Source organism: Amphibalanus amphitrite, unplaced genomic scaffold (genome assembly GCF_019059575.1).
Source record: "Amphibalanus amphitrite isolate SeventyFive unplaced genomic scaffold, NRLGWU_Aamphi_draft 000009F_arrow, whole genome shotgun sequence".
Lineage (NCBI taxonomy): Eukaryota > Metazoa > Arthropoda > Thecostraca > Balanomorpha > Balanidae > Amphibalanus > Amphibalanus amphitrite.
Window position 1 is genome coordinate 1,342,137 of NW_024881505.1, and position 11,942 is coordinate 1,354,078.

Genomic DNA, 11,942 nt, shown 5'->3' on the forward strand with positions numbered 1-11,942 from the left:
AAGCCATCGCAAAACGCTGCTCGGTGGCATGAGCCATCATGAGTTAATCAATGCTTTTTAAAAGCAGTACCATATAATTAGCGGAGAAATGAAGATGACAGAGAAAGACACTGCATTTAACTAGTGGACTTGCGCGAATATACACATTTGAATTTTTCACAGGCCACTTCAGTAAGGTGTCGCAATGATGCACGTTACACAACGTTTACCCGTGTAATATTCCAGCATCACGTTCCTCTAGCCAGCTGCGGCATCCATCAGACTCCAGCGAGGCCGGCTGGAGAGCTCAGGTTTCAGTGTGCGCTGGCGACAGGTAACTGACGTCATCTCGGCGATATCTGACGTCATCTGGGCGTCATCTGACGTCGGACCGCCGCCATCAGCAGCAGTGGTGCTGCGGGGCCGCGCTGCTCCTCGGGGTGCAGACGTGCAGCTCTGGGGGCGGGGCCGGACCGCTCTGCCCGTGACGTCACCGCTCGGCAGGCCCGGGCCCGGTCGGCCGGCGCCGCCACAGTGCCGACTTTGCCGACTCGCAGGTACGGCACCCCTCACACAGCGCGGCGGCCCGAGCGGCCGATTACACTTTGCCCTCACGTTCGCGCTCACAGACACGGGGCTTCGTCTCCGCCACGCACCGGGAGCAGACTGATGCTGCGACTGCATGCCCTGCCCAAGTCCAAACCTACTTCCTATGCAAAACTATGAATGAGATACAACGGGGCAGCATATTTGCAATTGTAATGACCCGGAGAGCCAAAGCAATGTACTGCGTACAAAAGGCCACCCCAGTTCCCCCAAATACCATTTTTTTCTGAAAGGAGATCCTATAATTGCCAAGAGATGGGAGATGAAAGACAATGTAACAAGGGGGCGTAGTGGGAACGACAGCAGGCAGATATTCAGAGTATACCACAGACTACATAAGATAAGTAGCTTGTGCATTTGCTTATAATACCTATAACTAGTTATATCTTTTCTTCCTAATTTCTTTGTAAAACCTGGAAACGTGATTAAGCTGCTGATTTTCTGACAAAAGATCGGCAAGCTTAGTTACGCCGGCTGTGGTAATATTTATGGCGAGCATGCAGCTAACATAAGGAAATAGAAATCGTGCGTGTGCGACTTGCGCTTACTTGGTAAAGTTAATGCTTATTTGAATGAGAGACTCAGAGAGCAGCAACACAAGTAAATGCTTACTGCTCTTATTCAAGTAATGCAGTGTATGTAGACTGCGACAGCGACGCATACATATATCAGTCGCACATGAGCTCAGCACTTCAGAAGACATCCGCAGCTCTGCGCCACTGAGCTCATCTGTGTGGGCAGACAGAGGTCGTACGGACACAAACAGTCTGTCAACATGAGAACTCTGACTCATCTGCTTCCACCTCCTTCCTCTGCTGCGGCGCAACTGCCGCCGATACGGCCGCACTGCGCCGCGTTTGTCAGAGTTCCGGGGACCGGTGTCCTCAGTACCGGCTGGTGTCAGCCGAGGCTCCTCGTGAAGTCAGCCCGACCGCGGTCCGGCGACCGCCGCGACGGCTGGAGGCGCTTTGTGTGCGCCGACCGCGCTGTCGCCTCTCGGCAGCCGGACAGGAAACACAGCACAGATAGCCAGCCAAGTCATCCGGCTGCGGCACACATTTGGGTCAGATTTTGAGCCGACCGACAGAGCACAGCTGTGCGATCAGCGTGACGCCACTGTGAGACCGGTCATGGCAGTGATGGCCGTCCTGTGACGACTCGTGACTGTTTCTGCTCGTGTTCGTGACTTATCTCGTGACTGTGTTACCCGGGACGCTAGTGCATACGTGATATATTGATAACCCTTCATGGTGGAAGCAGAGGGATGGTCTCGATGGCCGCCATCATCCCTCTTCTGAGCTCTGTGCTGCTCGCGGTGACCTGGGCCGGTGACCTGCCGGTGACCTCTCCCACCGGAGCGGTGCCAGCCGTGACCTCAGTCGCCCCCGTCACTGAGCCGGCTGAGGACGGGCTGGACTCAGGGATAGACACAGAAGACACCGGTCCGGCGCTGACCGTCTCCTGTCAGGATGAGCTGCACTGCCACTGCACACTGAGGAACGGCACCGTGGACATCCAGTGCCGCTACGGCAACCAGGTGGGTCAGAAACTCGGTAACAGAGCGGGACACCTTGAGGAACGGCACGGTGGACTTACGAGCAGTGGGCTCGTACAGCGTGAGCAGCAGGTGGGCAAGCAGTGAGAGCAGCCCCAGAGCCGGGGGCGAGCCAACTTCGAAGAGGTCACTTGGAGTCAGGGTATGTCATCCCTGACTCTGACCAGCGGGAGATAACAAATATTTAAAATAGGCCCTGGATGGCAGTGACGCTCATTACTCGATGGCTCTGTGTTCATGGTGAGAAGCCAACACGTTTCATATTAGAACCGAAATAACGGTTATACAAGTCGTTGCTTTTCCTCAAAGGCATTATGAAGCTGGTATTTGCTTGCACATAATAACGAATTGTCTTACTTATCCCCTTTCGGCAAGTAAGTACACAGCCTATAGTTGTCCTAAATTATCAATCATGTCGTAAATCATGTAGCTCAAAAGGAATTGCAAAAGATTATCACGTGAAAATTTACATTTAAGACATTTTAACAAGATCCTGCTCGCTATTCGGTAATGTAACAAAAACATAACTATTCGTTACATGCAAATTTTGTCCCACGGAATTCCCGCTGACGCTGCAAACCAGTGCGGATGGCAGTCGTTAGCGGTCGCCGGGTTCACTTCCTCAGGGCGATCCTGCCGGTGAACGCTATCGGCAGTTACATCTATGCAAATTGGCGCACAGCGACCGTCACCCGCATCACTGCCACCTGGTGCTGGCCGGGACATGTGCGCGGTACGACCGAACCCCCTCCCCGGCAGAGGGACCCCGGCGCGGTACGACCGAACCCCCTCCCCAGAGGGACAGGTAACCCAGCTAGACCTTCAGCCCTCGACTGAGGAGGTCGAATTGAGCCCTTGCTTCCCTGTCACGGCCATGAGAACCATCGCTCATCGTAGCTAGTCTACCCTCCGTTTGCCGTAGCCAAACAGCAAACTTATTCATATCTCCTCATCGAAATTCACAAATCAGTCTCTGAGCTCATTTCGTTGACCAATTACTCGTTCTTTGCCACGCTCGTCCCCTTGCCGATTTTCTACTTTTGTATATTTTACCACCAGCGTATTTACATTATCAGTCCTCTTGCGCTGTCTTCGCGGCCAAAGGATGCACAGGGATTTTGGGTATGCAGCTCTGATCTCAAACACCACTTCTTCAAGTGTCACCAATAACTCATCGCAGCATCCTTCATAGAATGTCCGCTTTACACCATCGCGACAGCATTCCCTCAGACTTCAACAACCGTCAATCGATTTCGCCAATCTTCACACAGTTATGTGTCGATATTTCGCATTCTTTCACGCCTCTAAATGTGCCCGATCAGTTGGAAAACGTGCAAGTTGCGTCCGTAGCCACACATTCAGCGGTCATATCGTCAATCAGAAATGCGTGTAACGCGGCCAAACTATTTTTGTCCGCTCGGAGAAGACGGATGGCAGGTGCGGGTCGAGAATGGTGGACCAGTGTTGACATTCCAGAGATTTTCGCCACAGCAGGGCACGACGGGCATGTAAAATGGCGTCGCTAAGAACCTCAAGGATGAATGCATGCATATCGCCAAGGGCTGTGACCTCTAACGTGCATCATTTCGTTTGCCATCTGCTAGTCATGTGTCTTGTTTGGGGTGATAAAACTCACACAAGTACGAAATTCCGATGCTCTTACTTTGACATAAAGAAGCAGAGCCCTAGGTAAGCATAGCTTCTAGAGTTGCAAGGCATGCCGATTTTTTTTTTTTTTTTTTTTTGCTTGGGGTGTGGTATAGCATGCCGATATCGTGTCCCATAAATTTTGTGTTGGGCCGGTAGCAGCCTTTGGGGAAAATTTTGCAACTCTAATAGCTTCCAAAAGATGAAAACACATCAAAGAGCTCGAATGAAATTACATGGAATACAGACAACTACACTGTTGTAAGTAAATTGTACCTCAATATCACGAATCGTTTATGTTGGGTAGGCTACACAGTTTTGCCATGACTTTCTGCTCATCGCCTGAAGTGGTAACTGATAGGCACTGGCCACTGGAACTCGAAGCAAATTTCGATGAAACACATCTAGCCTTCACGACTGCTTGCCGGAGCTATATAAAAGAATTGAACCAGAAAACCAAATCCCAGTCCCACCCCTCCACAGCCCACTCGTATCATTCGCCGTCCGACACACTCAGCTGAGTCACCCGACATGGTCCGTTGTGCCGACAAAACAGCAGCACGTCGTGTCGACACCGGCAGGGGTTTCCCGCGTCGGCCAACCGAGCGGCGGGTTTATCTAGGCATGTCGGTGACCGCGGTATGGCAGGACCGTGTTCCGCCCCCGAAATCGCGCTCGCTATCGGACAGCGCTGCCGACCGGACTTGGACACCGGTTGGACGCCGGCTGATATCCATCGGTGACCCAAGCCGCCGCCCGCCGAGGCGGCGCCGGACGACGGGCAGCCCCACAGTTGCGTGAAATGGTCACTATTTTGCAGAACATACAAAAAAGGTTCATCGCGTCATGTTGTCCTTTTGGTACTCAGCGCTGGTTGATGAATCACTAAACCGTTGCCAGTGTGGGAACAGGGGTGGTGTATGACAAGTGCCATGTGGCACCTTCTTCATAGTCACGGCAGACACCGTTCAGGTAATAACAGGCTACTGTTTAGCCATTTAGGGACTTTTCGGGTGGGGTGCATGATGCCTCCACAATCTTCATACATACAGGTGAATGGTGAGAACGAACTATTCTTTTACTTCCTACTCAAAACTGTTCTATCTTTGATGTCGCTGCCTCAACGGACTACAAAAAGTAAATGCAAACGTATTCCCTCTCGGTTAGCTGCATCTCCCTGCATTTCTTTACTTCTAGTTTGTTGTTATATCATTTCAAATAAAATAGTTGGATTAGCATAACTTGATGACTTGTTTACAATGGCAAACAACTAAAAAAAGTAATAAAATCGGGAAGCATGCACGACTGTTCGCCTACAGAGCGTTTCTTTATCAAAGAGCAAATGCGTATTGGCATGGTGTCAGGGTTATTCACTATCAAGGTTCGATGGAAGCATACCCAGTTAAAATATACTTTTTAAGCCTTTGTGTACTTATGCTTAGAATTTACGACACTCATTAACATGTGCATATTGTAGGACCATGCAGTGATGTTGGCTATTTAACATACAGGTGTCCAAGCCAGCTGTGCTCTGTCATTTTCAACGCTCAATGTCACAAGCTAGAATGCACGTACTAGGTGTTCGATTACATTTTAAATTAGCAAGATAAATCTACACGTCAGAGAGACATTATGTCATCATTAATCACCGCTCAGTGTCTGATCCTCCCGTTCGAACTACGCCTGAACTTCGCGAGTCGTTCTTTATATGCCACTGAATCGTACTGAACCCATAATGACAGGTCAGAGAGACACATTGCAGTTCTAGCCCTGCCGCTAAGCACTCACATTAACGCTAACCCAATTCAAACCATCTGACTGTTGCAGGCCGTGGTGCTGCGCTGGAACGTCATCACACCCCGTCCGGAGGCGGGCACCCGATTCGAGATCGACCTGCAGACGCGCGGCACGGTCAGGGTGCTGCCCTCCTTCCTGGACCTGAAGCTGCAGCAGCCGGCCGACGGCAGGCCCTGCGTCATGTTCATCGTCAGGGACGCCACGCTGGTGGACGCGCTGTACGCCAGCGAGAAGACCTTCCCTACCGGTGAGCGACCATGAGAGGCGTTATAACGTCTCTCACGCTATACAGACGCGCTGTATGGACGTGCTATAGCGCGTCAGTCAACAGCGGTGTCCTCTGGGCACTGACCAGGTAGTCTGAATAACCAGACAACAGCACAACACTTCCGTGATCCAAACAGCTCGGCTCAATGTCACCGTTGCGAGAAAAAAAAATCTTCAGTTTCCACTCGCAGTAGTAGCTTCATTGCCTATGTTAGAGTGACCTATAGGTACAATGCTCCCCATGCGTAGCGACAAGTTTCAAAACTACTGAGCACCGTAGTTTAGTAACCTAAAACACAGAGTACCCAGTCTTCCAAAGTCAACTGCATAGCTATATTGGGCGAGCTCACAAGATGCTATAGGGGAGGGCCATCTAAACTTTGGCTGGATTCCGGTGGTGTATTTCAGTGTGTGCAACGATGCCTATTTTCGTTCTACTTCGGACCTAGTCTCGCTGAAAGGTTGCTTAGAATACCTACCTTATTGCTCATGGATTTTCAGGATCAAATAATAAAGACTCAAGTCCTAAATGGTCATATATTTCAGTAACACGGTCCATCACATCAGAAGCACGGTCTCCTCACCAGCAGGCAACACATTCAGCTCACCAGCACAAATCTCTTCACCAGCAGCAGTCTCCTTATCCTTCTCACCAGTCCAGATCACCGGGATGTCAGTTTTCCACCAGCTGCTCACAGCAGCTCGACAGTCTCCCCGCTGCCAGCAGCTCTCTAGTCTCCCCGCTGCCACTAGCGCGGCCGTCTCGCTGCACAGTGGGCAATCAATTTGCAGATGGCTCCATGCCGGTGGCTAATCCTGCCATTGCGCCGCGGCCAAACGGGCCGCTGGGGAGGCTCGGTGACACAGCAGAGGAGGCTCGTCCGGCCGCCGACCCCCAGCCGGACCGGGACGGACAGCGACTCGGGCGCAGCTCTGAGGGTGGCGTCACGAGCTACCCAGTGCCAAGGAGCACACAAGGATTGCGTAGAAATGTCTAATTGCTTGATGAACGTATATGCTATTCCATTGTATTCGTGCTTGGTTTATTCGAATATTCGAGCGCGGCTTATTTTTTAGCACATTACGTTCCTCAAGCGACTTGCAGTGGGGACGATGGTGTATCTGGCACAATCTGCACCGGATGTTGATCTGACACGATTCCCGTTGGTTCTCTCCATAGAGTGGCACCTGGAGCGGGTGAACCTGCGCTCTCTGAACGGCGAGCAGCTCTCGCCGGCGCCACACCCGCTGCTGCTGACGGTCCGTCAGAGTCGGGTGGGTGTGCTGCGCGTGCCGCCACTGCCGGCCGGCTCGCGGCTGACGCTGGACGACTGCCAGGTCAGCGAGGTCACCGGACTTCCGCCGACGCCGGGCGACGTGCCGCCTCTGCCGCCGCCGGAAGGAGCCGCCGGCCGGCCCGAGGTGACCGTGCGGAAGTGCCGCCTGGACACGCTGCGAACAGCTGCCCTCTCCATAGAGGATGTGCCGGGACAGAGGTGAGCGTGCAGACGCAGGAAGTGAGAGATAGGGCTGATCATGTAAACAGCGTGTAGTGCAACCGCCAGCAGCTTGTAGTCTTACCACAGTACAGTTGTGCGATTAAATAGTATGACATTTAAGGCTTTCCTCTGATAAAGCTGAATCTGAAACAGTGCTTACCTCACACGTAAACAGCCTCTGATTCATCCACCGTGTTCACAGCCCTCCGTCGCTGCTGTTCACCGATAACCTGATTGGCGAGATGGAGCGAGCCGCCGTCACCGTGCGCAGCTCCTCCTGCCAGCTGGCGTTCGCCGGCAACACCGTCGGCCTGCTGCAGCCGGAGGTGTTCTCCGTGGCCGGCGGCACCCTGCGCATCTTCAACAACACGCTGCACGTGCCGCACGCGGCCGCCTTCCGCGGCTTCTGCGGCCAAGTCAGTTTCGCCGACAATGATGTGCGCGTGCCGCCGACCTTCGGCGCGCTGCACTTTGACCCGTGCGCGCGCTACAGCCTGATGGCCAACACGTTTCAGTGTCCATGTGACGGCGTCGGCTGGCTGGCCATGTTCGAGCGCCGGCAGCGGCCCAGCGTGCTGGAGGTGTTCTACGAGCGGCTGCTGCGCGGCTCGTTCTGCCGCACGCCGGCCGGCCCGGTGCCGATGGCCGAGTTCGCGCAGCTCGAGGACTGCTCCGGCGCCCGGCTGAGGTCCACGCTGGTGCTGGCCACCGCCACGCTGGCAGCCGCCGTGCTGGTGCTGCTGCTGGGGCTGCTGCTGTGCTGGTGTTTCCACCGTAGACGCGGCGTCACCACCACCAAGCTGCAGCAGCCCCGCCTGCGCCGGCCCACGAACCTCTACACCAGCGGGATCAGCGCCCCGATCTCCAAACACTCGGCGTCGGCCGCGGGCGCCGGCCGCCCGGTCACCGCTCCCTCCAGTCCCTGCCTCTCGGGCCTCTCCGGCGTGGATGCCCACCATCTGGGCCACTACGTCACCCTGGAGGGTGAAGAAGACGACGGCCTGTACGCTACAATCGTCTACAAGAAGCGCCGCGCGCCCGACCCGCCGCCCGGCTCGACCCCGGGCCCGTGCCGCGCCGCGCAGAACAAAGTCCTCAACAGGTGTGTGTCTGAGGGCGGCATCCGGCTACCCATCTACGGCAGTCTGCAGAACCTGCCGCCGAGGAAGCTGTCCGGGGCGGGGGCGGAGCTGCGCGGCGCCGAGAAGCCGCCCGAGGGAATCGCCGAGGAGGGGGAGAACCCTTACCTGGTGCCGGACGGCACTGCCAGCGACTACACGGAGGTGCCGCCGCAGCTCTACGAGGAGGTCCTGCCGGTGGCCGGGCCTGCCCGCTCCGGATGGGCCGCGCCGCACCAGGGCAAGCCCAGCAAGGACTCGGGCATCGGGGACGACTTGTATCTGGAGACGCTGCCTCAGGAGGCGGCGGCGAACCTCAGTGCGGACGTCTACAGTCCGCCGGTGCAGCCGAGAAGGGACTGAACGGGAGCACTCGAGCAGACAGACTGCTTTTCGGTGGTGATGGCCATCGAGGTCAGAGGTCAGGTCAGCCAGGGACGAGAGTTAAAGAGTTGGGCTTGTCCGGCAATCGGTGAAACTCCGCAGTGGATGGAAGTTGAAATGATCCGAGCAGAAGCCACGTGAAAAAGACGAACGTTGTTTACACAGTGCCGGACAAGACAGGGAACTATCACAGTGAATACAGCCTGAAAGCTGTGCATAATGCGCATGTGGCAAGCGCGGTCAGTTTTCGCCCTACCAGTTTGTAGGTGTGGAATATACAGAATGTAGAATATTACCGGCCATATTCCTTGCCATAGTTTTTTGTTGCCTGATTACCGGCCACACCCAGCTTATTTTATAGTTAACAAGGAAGAACGAGGAATGGAAGCTGCAACATTCCTGTTTGTGATATTAGGTATGACATAAGCGATCGACTCATTATAAGATACAAAGTGTGCGAAGTGCAGGGTCACCGATGTGACATGCAATGCAAATTGACCTACTTTTTCATGTCCCGTGGTCGATGGCTAAGCACTCTGCATATTAATATTACGTAATCTGTAGATAGTCTTAGTGAATGTGTTGACTGTATGCTCACATGATTTCATTTATTTCCTCTTCTCAGATCCTCAATCATAGACAGACCTATGAGCACCAAATGGACCGTGCCTGAGGAAATACGTTATGCTTGCTGTGGTGATTTGAGGTCCTAACACTGCCATTGAGGATCTCGAGCAGTACTGATTTCAGATATACACCGTTTTGAATACGATTTGCTTATATGTAGGTATATTGTATATAGTCCGCATCGTGCACCTTATACATTGTATGACATTAGAAATGTCACGTCTGTTTTTTTTTTTTTGCTAGTTAGAAACCGTCATAAAACGTAACTCAAGTAAATAACTAGCACCAATGTCCGAGAAGTGATTCTACTATAAGTGTAAATAAACGTTTTGTTATCATCTATGATGACTTTTGTATGATTCATCAGCATTTAGCGATGACATATAAACTATAGGTATTTAATTACTAAGATCATGGTTTTTACTTTGAATATGACAATAACGCCTAAAATAGGTTTTAGACATCAGAGTTATCAAGAACTCTGACTGATGATATCTCTAATCATATGATCTTATGACCAGTAAAACGCCTTTCGGGCGAAGAACGAGCGAGCGAGATAGTGAGCCCTGCACGTGCGCAAGGGCGAGAGGGTAGGTACTGCCAACGGGCGTGCGCAAAGCACCCTTCTAACCGGTCGCTAGCGGTGTGCCAATTTTGAACGCAATCGGCCCAGCCGTTCCTGAGATCTGGAAGCGGCATTCTGCACGTGCGCACGTGCAAGCGGGGTCCAAACTGACTTTTGCACGGTACCCTACTAACTGGTCCCCAACCGTAACCCTCGCATGTGTGCGGCGTTTGCCAGCTTCTAATGTGTGTGTGGGGGTCGGTTCGACCCCCCCCCCCTTGCCGTTTGGCCCCTGATCAAGCTAGAGCTTCGCGGAAAAAAAAACGAGCGTGTTGCCCGTGACGAGAGAAAGCCGATGATACCCAACTTTAAGGTCCTAGGTCATTGGTTGACCTTCCAGGTCAGGTCAATGACCCAAGGTCGGGAAAATCGGGACCTATTAGAAAGTCGTAATGTGTGGCTGCTAAGGGGTTTTTCGGGGTGCTGATCACGAATATTGTGTTAGTTTTGATTACAGATGATGTCTTTAAGCATTTAGATTTAGACCAGGTCGGGTCAGGTCACGTCAACCAATAGGCGTCGTGACGGGTATTCGTAGTACGTGTCAACCGCCTCTGACAGCTTCGTAACATGTTACGAAGGCACCAAAACTACTTCGTAAATGTTCAAATGGTTGCTAAATTCGAATTCAGCTCCAAAAACTAGCCTACAAACATGTAAAACTCGAAAAAGTGAACCGAGGGCACCCGAGGTCACCAAAGGTCAATGACCTGACCTGACCTTCAGGTGACCTTGACACCCACTCTAATGCATGGGAGCAACATCAAATCACATGTTTGAACGTTTGAAACCACGAAAAGCTTGCAAACGCGCGGTTAATGCGAGCCGACATGCGCGGAATCGCGATTTCGGCCAAACATGGTCTCAGAAAAGAGGTCACAGGTCAAAGGTGATTTGGGTCAGGGTCATGAAATTTTCAGGGTAGGTGTAAAATTGATTAATGCGAGAGTACTGAAAGTTTCGTCGCGATCGACCGCTTGTTACGCGAGTTATTTGCGAAAAACCATGGGGGGTCCATCCGACTCCCCCCCCCCCTATACATGCGAGGGATGAACTCGCTCGCTCGCTGCGCTCGCTCGCTCGTAATAACCGTGACAACTTTAACAATGCTTAAGGTTACACACAAATTCTTCAAGGCCACTGCATAAGTTTCATTGATACAGTTTAATGGCATTCGCGACAAGCTATTCTTTACACCGCGCCGGTCGCAGCATTCGCACTATTCCCTGGGTCGATGCATCAGTGGTGACTCACTTGGTGAGTGATTGCCGCAGTCTCCCGTCACTGCGGGAATGCCGCACTTGTCTTGAATATTGTGCATGCGACGCATATCGGCGGCGGCGAGCACGGCGCACGTGCTGCGAACACGGTGCGGTGCAGTGATAAGGCGGCCGGCGAGTGTGACGAATGCGGCGCTGTCTGCGCGCCATTGCTCGTCATCCGTCTCCGATACTGGCCACTCCGGCGCGTCACTTCAGCGGAGGTGCTCGCCTTTTCATCGAGGCGTTCCATCTCGCTGAGCGAACATGCCGCACGTGCCCGATCACCTGCAGCTGGGCCGCTCTGGTGGATGGAGCTGTCAACACGCTCCCCTTGAACTCGTGTAAAACAAGGAGAGGCTTACCTAGAACGACTCCCCTCCGGCAGACAGACAGCAGACTGCCACTACAGGGTGGGGCAGAAAGATTTACCTCTTGATTTTCTTAAATATTTCGGCCCTGAGCAAAGATATCAAATTGATTTCTAGCACATATATGCAGTAACAGGTACACTTCTCAGCGACGGCATTATGACTCAATATAGTCACCTTTGTCCTTCACCACTGCCTCGAAACGTGC

General features: G+C 52.9%; 1 protein-coding gene across 1 annotated transcript; it reads left to right on the forward strand.

Annotated features, from left to right (window-relative positions):
• The first annotated feature begins 1,671 nt into the window (after positions 1–1,671).
• LOC122380397 lies at positions 1,672–8,899 on the forward strand. Its single transcript, XM_043363553.1, has 4 exons — positions 1,672–2,122; positions 5,615–5,831; positions 7,032–7,347; positions 7,553–8,899. Exons 1-4 carry the CDS (start codon positions 1,850–1,852, stop codon positions 8,829–8,831), a joined length of 2,085 nt encoding a protein of 694 aa, XP_043219488.1. The 5' UTR covers positions 1,672–1,849; the 3' UTR covers positions 8,832–8,899.
• Positions 8,900–11,942: the final 3,043 nt, after the last annotated feature.